The sequence below is a fragment of the Gastrolobium bilobum genome, unplaced genomic scaffold, assembly GCF_033153095.1.
Source record: "Gastrolobium bilobum isolate Gb01-03AN ecotype WA unplaced genomic scaffold, APGP_CSIRO_Gbil_v1 utg33886, whole genome shotgun sequence".
NCBI classification, from domain to species: domain Eukaryota; kingdom Viridiplantae; phylum Streptophyta; class Magnoliopsida; order Fabales; family Fabaceae; genus Gastrolobium; species Gastrolobium bilobum.
In genome coordinates this window covers 384348-399690 of record NW_026898003.1, presented here as the reverse complement: position 1 = coordinate 399690, position 15343 = coordinate 384348, and the positions used below count along the sequence as shown (strand labels likewise).

At 33.4% G+C, this 15343-nt stretch overlaps 1 protein-coding gene across 1 annotated transcript; it reads left to right on the top strand.

Annotated features, from left to right (window-relative positions):
• The first annotated feature begins 286 nt into the window (after positions 1–286).
• On the top strand, positions 287–8678 carry LOC133312084 (calcium-dependent protein kinase 13-like). Its single transcript, XM_061513226.1, has 7 exons — positions 287–1134; positions 5238–5381; positions 5706–5858; positions 6421–6536; positions 6617–6784; positions 7526–7756; positions 7832–8678. Exons 1-7 carry the CDS (start codon positions 495–497, stop codon positions 7979–7981), a joined length of 1602 nt encoding a protein of 533 aa, XP_061369210.1. The 5' UTR covers positions 287–494; the 3' UTR covers positions 7982–8678.
• The last annotated feature ends 6665 nt before the right edge of the window (positions 8679–15343 follow it).

Genomic DNA, 15343 nt, shown 5'->3' with positions numbered 1-15343 from the left:
ATAAAGTAAGGGTTTTATACATATCATATTGCATGGCATTCTTAGTGTCATGTTACTCTCACAAAATGAGATCCGTCTTATTTTTTATTTTTATTTCATTTTGAGTGAGATCCACATCAGATATATTAGAGTAACAAGATACTAAAAATGTCCTACAACGTAACATATATAAAATCCATAAATTAATAATTCAAAAACAAAGCACAAATACTGAAAAGAAGAGCTTCCACACTTTCACCGCTACAAAAGCATCCCAGCCGTTACCGTACTCACTGCTTTCACACTCACACTTTCTCTCTCCTCACTGAAACATAGCACACACACACTCTCTCTCTCTCTAGCTTTCAATTTCATTTCACAGTGTTTTTCAAATTGAAACCCTTCTTCGCAAAACTAGGATTAGGTTAGGGTTTCTCCTTGCATTTACCATGGAAACCCTAACTTCCAACTGAAGTAAGCATCCGAACGACGTCGTTTGCCTCCGCCGCCGGAAAATGGGCAATTGCTGCAGATCTCCGGCCGCGGTGGCCCGTGAGGACGTGAAATCGAGCTTCTCCGGCCACGATCACGGCAACAAGAAAGACTCCGCCGGCGCCGGCGGAAACAACAACAAGAAAGCTCCGATCACTGTCCTCGCCGGCGTGCCGAAGGAGAACATTGAAGAGAAGTACCTGGTGGACCGCGAGCTCGGGCGCGGCGAGTTCGGCGTGACGTACCTTTGCATAGACCGTGGCTCGAGGGAGCTTCTGGCGTGCAAGAGCATCTCGAAGCGGAAGCTGAGGACCCCCGTGGACGTGGATGACGTGCGGCGAGAGGTGGCGATCATGCGGCACCTGCCGCGGAACGCTAGCATCGTGAGCCTCCGTGAGGCGTGCGAGGACGACAATGCCGTGCACCTTGTGATGGAGCTATGCGAGGGCGGGGAGCTCTTCGACCGGATCGTAGCGCGGGGACACTACACCGAGCGTGCCGCCGCGGCGGTCACGAGGACCATCATGGAGGTCGTGCAGCTATGTCACAAGCATGGGGTTATCCATAGGGACTTGAAGCCTGAGAATTTCTTATTCGCCAATAAGAAGGAGAATTCGCCTCTCAAGGCTATTGATTTTGGGCTGTCTATATTCTTCAAGCCAGGTAAGATTTGTGGTTTTGGAATTTAGGATTTTCTCTTGTACGATCTTGAAGTATGAATCTTAGGTGTAGGAAGGTAGGGAAGATGAATTGTGAATAATTTGGATGTGGGATTGGGGATTGTTAGTTGATTAGTGGTTAAGTTGTGATTTAGTTGAATATATCAAAAGGGCTGCCGGTTCTACAAAGCTCCGTTATACTCAAAGTCCACCGGTTGAGTGGTCTATACTATTATGATTTTGTTGTATATATTTTTCAATTAATTTATTTGATTTAACCCAAATAAGAAATGCTTAATTTTTCTGGCAATTGATGATTGGTTGGTTATTTATAGCTAGATTGATGTTGTGTTGCTAATCCTTCTACTTGGTAGTTAATGGGCTGTGATTATTTTGCACGTGCTTTTTTGCTTGGTGCTCTCTGTGTCTGTGTACTTTTTTGGTTCTATCGCATTGAAGGAAAAATTAGGAGTTTAGTATTCTTCTAAACTGGGAAATCGAAACAAAATAGACTAGTTAATAATGAGACTCCGTGTTCAACTAATAGCTTTGGCTTATTAAGTGATTTTCAATGTTGCAAATCTATCTTCTTTCTTTCAATATCGTTACAGTTGTACTATTTATTCTGGAAGAATGTTTAAAGTTGTCTACAAATGTGTATATTTTGAAGTAGTAGCAGAAAATGTGATCGTAAAATTCATAGCGGAAGGGACAACGGAAAACCTTTGAGGATGAGATATTTGGGGAACTTTCTTGCATTGTTTCTGTCAAATTTTTTAATTTCAGTTTTGTTTAAAAGTTTAGCAATTTCAAATAGAGAAATGTAAACGAAGTCATAATCCACTATTGTCAGATATGAATAAATGATAATGTTAAATGTAGAAGGGATGTTAGGGAAGGGAAAAACATGCTTTTATGAGGTGATTAAGGAAAATCTGGCTTGCATTGTTATGATGTGCAGAAATGTGAAATTACCCAAAACTCTCATGGGTTCTTTGAATTCTAGATCATAGCTGACTCAATGGAAACTCTCCTACCTGAAAGTCAGATATTCACTCCCAAATCAAATTAAAGTCTGTCCAGGACTCAATCATAATCATCTGGCAAGAAGGAAGTCTCCTCAGTATCTTTAAACCTGGACTTCAATGCATCATTTAATTTAATGGAATCCTAATTTCCTCTTTTCTTGTAAATCAAATTAAAATTTGAAATGTGGTGTCCACTTCAGATCTAGGTCTGCGCTGATAATGAAAGAACAGAACCCTAAGAAGCTTGGCAGATGCAGTGTTACCGTTTTAGGTTATGTTTGTTTTGACAGATTGAGTGGGAAAGAAAAGGAAGGATTTTGACATACCTAGTAGGAATTAGTCCAAATACATCAGTCCTTAAGCCTCTTATCAAATGCAGCATTAGATAGTATGGTCTTTAGTGTAATGGTACTGCGAGTCAAACATAATTTAGATTTGCAATAATAGCATTAGGACTAGGAGTAATTTGGTATCTACTAATTTTCTTGTGTCTAAAAGAAAGGTTAAGAGAGTTGAACCAGGATATTTTTGGTAATGTCAGATAAAAAGATGAAATTCTTAAAAAAAATTTGAAGCCATGGATAAGTTAGATGTGGATGGTTTAAGGAAGATGCAATTGGCTAAGGAAGAGGATGTGAATTCTAAGCTTTTCATAAGATGGCAACATGGAAGGAAGAGGAAAAGTTTAAGGAGTTGGAATTCGCAAATGGTCAGCTTCATCAAGTTTTTAGAGCTATTAATGAGGAAATTACCCAATTGTATAAGGCTTTGTATACTGAGGAGTATTTTTCTAGATCTTTTTTTGAGAATTTAGATTGGTCTGCCATCACCAGGAAAAGGCTTTATTCCGGGAAGACTTTTGAAGAAGAGGAAATAAAGCTTTACCTCTTGAAGTTTTTAGGGCTATTTTGAGTATGGATATAGAAAAGGTTTGGGACTTGATGGTTTTACCTCTTGAATGTTATTACAAGGTTGTTGGGATATGATTACAGGTGATCTTTTGAAGATGTTTAATGAATTCCATAGAAATGCAAATATTAGGATCATAGTAGTTAAAAGCGGATTGCGGCCAACCTTGAAAAATGCTATAGTGCTATAGCGGGTTGCCGTTGCCGAAATAGCGGAATGGATTAATAGAACCTATATATACCACACACGTATATACTAAAAAATAAAAATCAATAATATTAGGAGAACAGATCAGTATTGATCTTTTTTTTTTATTGACAAAAAAAAAATCGGAGACCAGAAAAGAAAAAATAGGAGGTCAGAAAAAAGAAGTAAGAGGTCAGAAAAAAAAAAGTTAAAAAAAAATAACCCAGAAAAGAACAAAATAAGAGGCTAGAAAAAGAAGAAGTCAAAATCATTACCTAAATGAAGAGAGGAGAGATGATGAGTCAAGAGGGAGGAGAGGAGAAGCTGCCCACTGCCAATGTTGTTCAGATGAGTCAAGAGATAGAGATAGAAAATAGAGGATTGAGATAATATTCATTTTGTTCAAAGTGATTGTAACAGTAAATTTATGACTCTTAATTTTGTATATATAAAATTATATATATATCTTAAAGGAAACAAAAATATGTGGCTCAGACTAGGACAAAACAATTTATTAATTCTTTTATATAGCTCTATTGTTTAATTCTTTTTTTTAAAACAACTATTTAATATTTGAATAATAGCTTTTGATATATTTCTTTACCCATAAAAAATAAATCATTAGCTTTTGTAACTGTTGCCCATGACTCGTGGGAAAAATTATATTAAAATATATCGAAACCCAATACAAGTGGGTTTGTTTTGACGTCTTCAAATTTATAATGCAGAAGAGAGAGAGAACTCCATTTTTAACACAGAAGAGAGAGAGAAACCTTCGATTTCATTTGAACCGCTTTCAGCCGCGATTTTTCGCCGATACAGCCGTGATTCCTCCGCTATTTCGGCTGCTACAGACGCTATCACTTTCCGGAGTGCGGAGTGGTTTCTCGCGGCTGACCACCGCAACCTGCGAACGGAGCGGGTAGCGCCGCTTTTAACTACTATGATTAGGATTAATGTAAAGTATAAACACTACTGGTATATCTTATCTTTGGTTCCTAAGAAGATAGATTATCAAAGCTAAAGACTATAGACCCATCAGTCTTGTCACCAGTTTTTGTAAAATCATTACAGATATTCTTTCTATCTTTCTGAATGAGGTGTTGTTGGGGGTCACTATTTCTGTGAATCAGAGTGCTTTTGATGCTAGTAGACAGATCTTGGATGCTGCTTTATGGTCAATAAAGTGGTTGATGATATGATGATAAGGTCAAAAACACAGTCTAGTTTTCATTCGAATTAGACTTCTAGAAGGTTTAGTTGTGGTTTTTTAGATAAGCTTTTAAGAGAAAGGCTTAGATTTAAATGGATAAGCTGGATCTCAAGTTGTCTTACTTTTTCAATGATTGTTAATGAAGAGCCAAAGACTTGATATTGCAGTCAGAGGGGTGTGAATTAAGGTGATCTTTGATCCCATGGTATTGTTCTTCACTTTGGCAGAGGATGTTCTTGGTCATCTAATTTCTAAAGCAGTTGCAAGTGGGACAACTAAAGGTGTCTAAAGAAGTTTCTACATGGTGTAAAGATCATGGTCTTTTTACAGGGGTTTCTCTTACATAAATGTTGAGAGATTGGGCAGTTTAACTTCATTGATGTTTTTTGTTCTCTTTATTTGTTCTTTTTTTTCATTTATTTTTTAAGGAGCATTTCCTATCCTCGTAACTTTGTAATCAACTTCATCTTAATGAATTTCTTCTTTTATCTGTTTTTGCTTTGTTTTGTTTTGTATTCAGTATTTAACTGGTTGTTGCTCAACAATTGTGGTAAGGACTGTTAGGATGGTGTTTTCATAATGTAAAGAAAGTACTGGCTCATGTCAAGCATATATCCCCACCCCCTTTTTTTTATGCTTTGCCATGTAATAGCACATTGTATAGCATTACCTACTCATGTCTCAATAGTATGTTTCAATCTTTTGTTATTGATTATATTATATGTCATGTTTTCTACAATGTTCTCTTATGGGCAATACTCATTTCTCCAGGGGAGAAGTTCTCAGAAATTGTTGGAAGTCCATATTATATGGCTCCAGAGGTACTCAAGCGGAACTATGGGCCAGAAATAGATATATGGAGTGCTGGAGTTATTCTCTATATCTTATTGTGTGGTGTTCCTCCATTTTGGGCGGGTAACTACTATCTTATGTCCTAAGATTCTGATGGTGCTCTTTCTGCTAGCTCTCCTTTATGCTTGCATGAACATGTATGGCATTCATGCTTTCCCTGTTTTCTGTATATATATATATATATATATATATATATATATATTTTCTGAATTAAACAATGCTGACAAAGAGTAATGCTTGTGTGCAAGGTTTTGATCTGACAAGTTTTTTTGTGATTTCTTTTTGTTCATAAATGCTGCAAATGTTTTGTTCCTTTGAAGTTGGTTAATTATTCCATTAACTTATGTTAATTGTTTTTATCTTACCTGGAGATTAATTTTAATGCAGAATCGGAACAAGGGGTTGCACAGGCCATTCTTCGTGGGCTTATAGATTTCAAACGGGAACCTTGGCCTAGTATTTCAGAAAGTGCTAAAAGTCTTGTTAGACAAATGTTAGAACCAGATCCTAAACTCCGACTAACTGCTAAGCAGGTGCTTGGTATGTTTTATCTCCTTTCATACTAATCACATCTTAATCTGAGTAACTCTGAAATTTAGCATTAGGATGCCTCTCTCTAATCTATTCTGCGTACTTTTTAAAGTTAAAAGGTTCTGAGTTCTACATCTTTAAATGCTTGGTTTATGATAGCTGCTTTGTTTCGTTCTTTCGCTAATTTGAGGTACAGTATTGGCATTTATGCCCATCTGTGACATTAAGTTGAAATTTATACCGTAAGAGAAAAATATAGAACCCACATAAAATAATGAAAATAGAAGAGACTCGTTTGTGGTCATTAATGCATGGCGCTTTTAATTGGGCTTGATTTTTGAGGTTTTTATATCTCTAAAATCTCTTTCCTTTGTAACTTTGGTTTCTTGCACAAAAATATTCAAAATTTAAGTTAGAAATGAAAGGGGAGAGAATCATCAATTGTGTACACAGTTTTATAATAAGTAGTTCTTTTTTGATGATTTGAATTAAAATTTACTTTATGGTGATTATGTTAATGGATTATGAGAATGAATGCATGGTTTCATTGTTTTTCTTTCCTCGTTTGCAGAGCATTCTTGGCTCCAAAATGCTAAGAAGGCTCCTAATGTTCCTCTCGGAGATGTTGTCAAGTCAAGACTAAAGCAATTTTCAATGATGAACAGATTCAAAAGAAAAGCCCTTAGGGTTGGTTCACTGCATATGCTGATTTCTTTAGCCTATGCTCTCATTGCATGTTAGAGCTAAAATTGTACATTTGAAAACAGGTCATTGCTGATTTCTTATCCACTGAAGAAGTTGAAGGCATTAAAGATATGTTCAAGAAGATGGATAGTGATAATGATGGTATTGTTTCCATTGAGGAACTCAAAGCTGGATGTGGAAATTTTGGGTTCCAACTTGCTGAGTCTGAAGTTCAGATGCTTATTGAGGCTGTGAGTAATGGTCAAATGGCTGTTTTTATTCTATAATCTCTGTTGTGTCGACAATGATAAAGTTTCCGCTTGCAGCATCTCATAGTATTGACAAAGAAAATTCATTCAGTTGTATACCATTGATGAGAGTCAGAATTCTTTGGGCATCTTATGTTTTGCCACTTTTCATGTTTGTTGGGGGTTGCATTATTCAGGCATATTTGTCATTCTAAAACCAGGGCTTTTGTGTTCTTTTTCAGGATTTGGTTTCTGTTTGTTGTTATGCTTGGCATTATTGAACAATTTCATGTTGTTCAGAGATCTGTGTGCACAAACTAATGGGGTCTCTAATTCCTTGGGAAAATTATTGACTGTTTTGACATGATTCTTGGAAATTATTTGGATTGAGCACGATACCTTGTAAAAAAACTCTCTCTCCCTCTTCTCTCTTATCCATATATTATGATTTTAATTGAATAATTGTATGCTTCGTTCGTGCCTAACTGCTTTGTAGACTATGACTGTGAATAAGGAACTCCTGTGTTTGTTTGTTTTTTTTTTTTTTAATATTTTGGATACAAATGCTAATTACCTCTTTGAGATGAGTAGGATCCCCTGGATATCCCCACAAGCTTTGATCCAATCCACATTGTTAAACTTTTTTTTTCTTTTCTCATGGTCTATTTTCTTTCAATTTCTATGTCAAGGTACCAAAAGTGTAACATTCCAGTTCTAATTCAAACCATCGTTTGTTTGTAACAGGTGGATACTAATGGGAAGGGAACACTTGATTATGAAGAATTTGTTGCTGTTTCCCTTCATTTAAAAAGGATGGCTAATGATGAGCATCTTCACAAAGCCTTCTCCTATTTTGACAAGGATGGGAATGGTTATATTGAACCAGATGAGCTACGGAATGCCTTGATGGAAGATGGAGCTGATGATTGTACACATGTAGCAAATGATATTTTCCAAGAAGTAGACACAGACAAGGTGAAAATTTGATAGGTTTTTCTTTGTAGTCTTGGTTATGGAATCTTAACCTCTAAAATTCTTGGACAATTACAGGATGGACGCATAAGCTATGATGAATTTGTGGCTATGATGAAAACTGGAACCGACTGGAGAAAAGCATCTAGGCATTATTCACGTGGGAGATTCAACAGCTTGAGCTTGAAGTTGATGAAAGATGGTTCTGTAAACTTAGGGACTGAGTAGTGGACTGAGTGTTGGCTTGTATTCAATCTCTTACCAAATGCTGTAAAATTCCTCCAATATTCTGGATTTGGCTTCTTTGTGATGATTTTTTGGTTCTTTTGGTTAGATTTGGCCATTTTTCCTGGTGCTGTGCGAATCACGAAGGAGTGCATATACCGATATAAACTCCCTTTGCTACTTCTGTAAAACACAGTGCCTTGGAGCCAATGGTGTGACATGCATGAATCCACTGTGTGTAACGACGGTTTGACAATGTTTGATTCAAAACTGCTACATGCAGTCAGATTATGTTTGTATAAGTGCTAATATCTTGCTTCTCTTCTGGGCTCTGATTTGGTCATTCTATCCTTTACGAATCACGACCACTGTCAATGATATTAACTAAAAAATGGCTGATTCCTCCAAGGTCTCCCATGGCTGCTTATTCTTATGTAGTTCTATATCTAAGGCTTACAATCTGTTGGATTTATGGCACACCGTGTTGGATTTGCACTAGTTATTTTTTAGCTGTACTGACAGGGACATGCTGGTTCATTTTATAGTTCAATTAGCACTGTTTTAGGATGTTTATCTAATCCAACACCATTCCTCGTATGTTATACAGGATCATGACATTGGGCCTTGACGAGGAGCCCAACTTGGCCCATCGTAGTACATAACCCATGGACGTGTGGATTTTCTGTTAATATATCCGAAACAATTATAGGCTATGATGGATCTCTAAATTTCATAAAAATTCTCTATACATATGTGTGTATTGCTCATAACTGAGTTTGTTCTTTCCTGTGTATCATTATACAATCATAAGACCATTGTTAGTTTTATTTCTTAGTTTTCTAAATGTATATCTTTAGTTGGGGCACTCTTTAATGCCAGGTGAAAGAAAATATTTTTGATATTACGGATGTACCGATTATTCCATATATTTTTTTATTAAATATGAAAAAAAAAACATATTTATACTATTATTTTTATGGTTATTCTTTTTTCCCCATATTTAGTAAGGGATTATTTATTTTTGTTGCACAAATTCTACTCCAGTTGAAGGCCCTTAATGTTTGGTTTTCGTCGGCATTTGGAGTCTTTTTACGACCTCATTTCATAGATTTTCTAGTGGATGTTGATTGGTTGATACTCTATCGTAATGGGCTTTAAGCATTAAGCTTACATTCAAAAGCCAAGCTGTCAAATAATCATCCCTCTCTTTACCCAAAAATAAATAAATAGTCTAATCTTAAATACACCACTCTTTTGTGGCTTGAAACAAATTTCCATTACATTGAATAAATGCTAGTCTCCATTGTGACTGGCGATAGGCACCATATATTTTGCTGGTGATAAACAACAACGAGAGACCAGACTGTCCTTTTCACGTCCCACACACTCCTTAGTGGGGTTGTGGTTCGAAGGTTTTCAGTGACATCTCGGTAGCATCCAAATTAAAATCTCTTGGTTGATATTAGTGGTTTTTGATTGCTGGCCCAATCAATGAAAAGAAAAAGTAGTAGTTTTGTTTTTTTATACAAAAAAAAGTAGTCTCTTTTATTACAAATGAATAGATCAAGGACTTAGGATTCATTTGGATTTTTTTTTTTAAGAAAAAAAAAACACTTATTAGGAAAAGTCTGTTTGGAAAAAAAGTAGAAGTAATAAAAAAAGGTAAAAAATTACATTTTTTGAAAGTTAAAATTTTTAGTTTTTAAAAAAGTAAAAGTCAAAAGCTAAATATTTTTTTTTCAAAAATCAAATATTTAAAAAAAATTTAAATAGCTTTAACTTTTATAAAAAAGAGATAATTTATTCTACTTATTATTTTTTCTATCTATCTTTTCTACCACTCTCCAATACCGTTAGATCAAAATTTAAAGAGGAGAGAAAAAGATAAATGTTAATTAAGATTTTGATCTAATGGTCTTTTATAGTGGTAGACAAAGGTAAGAAAAATAATTTATCCCTATAAAAAAATACTTATTTTTTGTAGATTAACTCATCCGTACAGAAAAAGACTTATAAAATAAGTAAGATCTACAAAGCATTTATTTTTTTGTAAACCCATGCAAGCTGACCCTAAGTATGCTTTATGAATCTGGGACTGACGCATTTGGCAACCAACAATCAAAGAACAATAAATTCTTATGGGTTTCATCTTTAATTTTGCCAATTCAGAATGGAAGCTTTTTTCTTAAAGCATGATTGAAAATAACTTGTGCGGCATTAAAAGGAGAGAAATGCCTCATTTAAAAAAAAATTGTGAGATTGACAAAATCAGAGAGTTAAGGAGTATTTTATATAAAATAGAAGTGGGAAATGGAGCTTTTATTCTCAAAATTATGTTATGTTATTCCTCGTGTGACCACCTCGTTATGTTAGGCACCGGCGCTTAGTTGTGTTAAATCAATCATTCCAATAGTAATCACAAGGCAGCAACATAATCGAGCATCGCATGTATCAAGTTTACGTTACTTGATTTTGTTGTGTGAGCAATTGCTATTACGGGTGCTAAACGAGCCAGGGATCTTAGAGAGGCATTTGACTCGGCTTGTGAAGGCCTGAGTTTTTATATTTAAAATTGATTGTTGGAATCAGGCTTGCACTTGTATAAAAGCTCGTTTAGTAAAAAGGCCCCAGACTCCAATTCAAAAGCTCGGCTTTAGAGCCTCTCAGGCTGGCCTAATATATTATTTTTTATTTTTATTTTATATTTTTATACTACTTGTGATAACTCTCTCTCTCCTCAATTCATTTCATCTCATTTTATTAATTAAATAGACTTTTTGAATGATTTTATTTTATATTATGCTGTTTTGATATACATTAAATTTATGAATATTTATCGAATTACTTGTGCGGCTGACTGTATATTTTGTTTGAATAAAGTTTTGTTGTCTTATTTACTTTTAGACAGGCTAATAGATTAAACCAGACTTTTATTTTTTGTAAATAAGACAGGCCACTGGCTGAAATTATATTCATAACAGTTAACAGACTTAGTCAGGCTGACACATTTAAACACACGCTTAGCCTTTTAAGACCAAAGCTCGGCTCGGCCCGTTAACACCCCTAATTGCTATCATCTTTTTAGAGATAATGCGTAAAGGCTGTAATTGGCAAGCTTGGTGCTACTTCATTTTCGCCTTATATAGGTATCATCACTGGCATTACTATCTTATATTGCTATCTTGTTTACTTAGCAACCACATTGTATGGCACACATACGGACAACGCTAAGAAGTAAAGCAAACCAATCCTTGTCACGGTTCTGAAATTTTAGATTCGATTTTATTTGGCCACACGATTCACATGTGATCCAAATGCTCATAAAAAATTATTTCCCTCAACATTGTCCCACTTCAAAGTCTGAAATCCAGTAGGGCCAAAGCGGATATTGAGTGCACAATGCTACATGTTTTGTTAGCTAAAAGTCCCGAACATTGCTTTACGGTATATGTGGGCACTTTTTCCTACAAATGTTATCAAAAATAGTGATTATGAAATTGATAAATCAGAGATAGGTGATTATGTGGGTATAAGGATTTGAGGCATGTTTGTTTTATAACAATAGATGGTGGATTATAAGTTTGTGATGAGATTATTAGATAAAAATTCATGGTTTACGACCCACAATAAGCCCATGAGATTATATAGCTTTAGATTGCTTTCCACCTAAAAAACGGTCACTAGAGACTTAACATAGGTCATGGCAGTACCAAATCAAACACAACGATCCAGACATAGCCCATGTTATTTCCAGAGTATTCACCATCTTCAGATGTTCACACACATATCCCTGATTATTGCTTATCGGACTTTTGGTAGGAGAGACTGGACCATACCTTGCCAGTTACCTCTGCGATTATTTCGTAGATATAATTACTATCTCTTTAGCTAGACACCTTTATTCAACATTTGAATTAATTGAATGTAGAAAGATTGAAGAACTTCATTGGGAAGAGGAGAGTGAATTTTCTTCTTTGTATCGTGCATACCATTACAGATGAGGACTAGAGGAGATACAACTCCTAAGCAATTTTATAAAAAATCGGACCAATCCGGTTGGGTTGACTCAGAAATCAGTCAACTAGTTTTATAATCAGTTCGGTTTTCATATTGAATCGGCCATGTAATGAAATCGGTGCGACCCTGTCATTTTTTGTAAAAAACCAGTGACACCCGGTCGGTTCCACTGGTAACCTAACTCAGTTCATAAAAAAAGCTTCTTATTCTTATCAATTGATGCCTTTTTTTTCACTCTCTCACACAAATGGTTGTTTTCTTTTGAAATATTTGAGTAATCTATGATTTATTGAATTATATAGGTTATGTACCTACAACACTAATTATTATCTTGGTTGTTTTCAATAAATAAATAAATTATTATCTTGGTTATGTAATATGCAGCGAATTTTGATTTGATTTATAGTTAGAGATATCGTCTACTGAACCTGAAACACCAGTATCACAAGTATTATATGTTTGATTGATTTTTTGTTAGATAATAATGTGTAATTTATTGTTTTTCATATTAAAATATTTGGAATTAGTATCATTTTTAATAGGTATTTGAATATATTTATATTTTTAATATATATATATATATATATATATATATATATATATATATATATATATTTACATGTACTTATCATGTCATGCGATTGAACCATTAATTCACTAATTGAATCAGTAATTCACTAATTGAATCAGTAATCCCACACCTCAATCTTATCAATAAACGAGTCAGGTTTAATAACATTGACCCTAAGTGAAGTATGTGACACTTGAACATTGACATCAAATCAAATTAGAGTGGTTTGTATTGACTGAAGACGAATATTCGTATGAATATTTATTTAAGGTTTATTTTTTTGGAAAACAATATTTATTTAAGTTTAAACAAGATAAATATGGCTTCAAAATAAAGAAAGATTATATTTATAATTTTTTTTCGTTTATAAACTCTTACCATCAAATCTTAATCGTTGATTTCGATCAATTTAATGATTATAATTTATTGAGTTAACTTATTAATTAATTTTTAATTCTCAATAAATTATAATCATCAAATTAACATAAATCAATGATTAAGAATTTACTATAAAAATTTATACAGAATTTTTTTTTATAAATATAACATTTCTGTTCTAAACATAAATTTTAATTTAAGAGGTGATTACGTACGAAAAGATAATTTTCATTAAATGGACAAAAAGTGACATCAACGTTTCATTGACTTGATATATAGCCAATAAAGTTTTTGTAGTCACATAAATGGAAGAACTGATGCTTGTTACAAGTGTCTGGTTTAGAACTGCTAGATGAAGATAACTAAGGTGAGACTTTTATCAGTCCAATTGCATTTTATTTGTGCGTTAAGTCCGTTACACTTTTATCAACTTTTTTTTTTATCAGTTTAACTGTAAATTTAATTTAAAAAATTCAAGTATATTTTATATGGGTCTAATAAAGACATAACTTACTTGGTTGAGGAAGGATATTTCTATAATTTTAATTTATTATGGGCTATAATACTAGTTTTTATTTTTATAAAAAAGAAATTCTCCCAAATTCAAAACGAACCAATTTGAAAAAGTAATTATGTCTCAATAGGAGAAATATTAAACTCAGTTTATAATATGACATAAATGTTTCAAATAACCTCATGATCTTTCAAATTGAGGATATTTTTTTTTTTGGATATTAACTCTTCGTGTTAATGAGAATTTCGGGACTATATCAAATTATAACTTAAAGAAGAACACCAAAAGATTTAAAATGTTTTACAATAAACCAAAGAAGATTGTATTAATTAGATGATATTAAAAGGTAGCTTATTCTATCTATGATCTGATGCCGAATCTATTATATATACCTTATTTGTTTGATGCATTAAATAAGGCATAAATGACATTTTGACGAAAACAATAAAATACAAAAACTATTATTTTTTTTCTATTTTTTTGAACAAGAAGTAGCATATTAAGAGTTTCATCATATGCCTTCATCTTTTTAATTCATCTCGTACGCTTCAATTAATATCTATACTATTATAGAAGCCACTAATAAACAAATAATCTGAAATATTAATACATAGTTGATTTTAATTTATTTTTTAAAAAATACATTTTTAATAATATTTTAATCATATAAAAAATAATTTAATTAAAATACACTAACATTAATCGGTTTTAGCAAGTGTGATATCCTCCATATTGAAATTCTATATTAAAAAGAAAAAAAGTGAATAAAGGACCAAGTTAAAATACTTTTTACAAAAAATAAAATAAAATAAAAAGATATTATATCTTCTTTTGATCTAGTTCACTAACCACTCTATTATACAATGAAGTTAATAGTGATAAATTGGCTCCCCTTTTTAACATACCAACTGATGTTTGAAATCTTAGTGGACTTGATTAATCTTATTTTAGATTTGAGCCTCTTCAACTTATTTAGAAATTATGACTTTCATGAATCAAATTCATTATCCTTTGAATAGGTCGAATCCTAGAGTTTAGCTAGCGGAGTTGTCACTAAACCAACAACTCTGGAATAATTGGCCCCTTTTTTATGCTAAATGAATAATGGGTTTATCATTTCTTCTAATATTTTCCATATTTCAAATTTTTTTTGATTGTTTCTAATAAATATTTCTTCCCCTCATTTTTATTGTATCCTTAATCTTTATCAAGTTTATTCGTATTATCAGATGAAGAGGGAAGAGAAACTTGTAATCAAGATCATCATAGTGGAAAAACTATACAAGTTACTTGTAGTACTTGTTCACAACTGCAGAAATGTGCCCAGACTTTTTGCTTTTGGTGGCAGACATGTGAACTGACTTTTTGTTTTGGTAAACTACACATGCTTATTAACTTCATTGAGAAATTTCAAATCAAAACAAGAAACTTGGATACCTATCATGTGTTACCTGTCCTCATCATCAAATGCATTAAGTTTTGGATAAGTAAGGGGCTGCATACATTTCAAATTGCATCTCAAGGTCTTCACTTCACAAATTGTATCGATATATATGACCAATAAATTTTTGCAAAAACATGTCTTAGAGACCAGAATTGATGGCTAAAACATATTAAACCATTTATATGGTAACAGCTTGCATTGTGTCTGGAGGTTAGACAACAATATTTGGTGCTATCCAATTTTTATGTCTATAGCTAGATAATGTCATTTCATTATATTGGATAAGCTCTTAAATTAGCCAAAATAGACAAGTACTATATGAAATAAAACATTTTATTGAAGCGGCGCCTCTAAACCTACAGTGTTTTAAAAATAAAATAGCATGTGCTAGAAATAATAACCTCTTAAGGTAGGGGGAAAAGTCCTTCGATTTTAGCTTTC

What these genes read in the sequence shown, in the direction of transcription:
- LOC133312084 (XM_061513226.1), top strand. Translation starts at nt 495, where the DNA reads ATGGGCAATTGCTGCAGATCTCCGGCCGCGGTGGCCCGTGAGGACGTG. An exon ending in TGTTCCTCCATTTTGGGCGG is followed by an intron (nt 5,382 to 5,705) that starts GTAACTACTATC and finishes ATTTTAATGCAG; the next exon opens with AATCGGAACAAGGGGTTGCA. An exon ending in AACTGCTAAGCAGGTGCTTG is followed by an intron (nt 5,859 to 6,420) that starts GTATGTTTTATC and finishes CCTCGTTTGCAG; the next exon opens with AGCATTCTTGGCTCCAAAAT.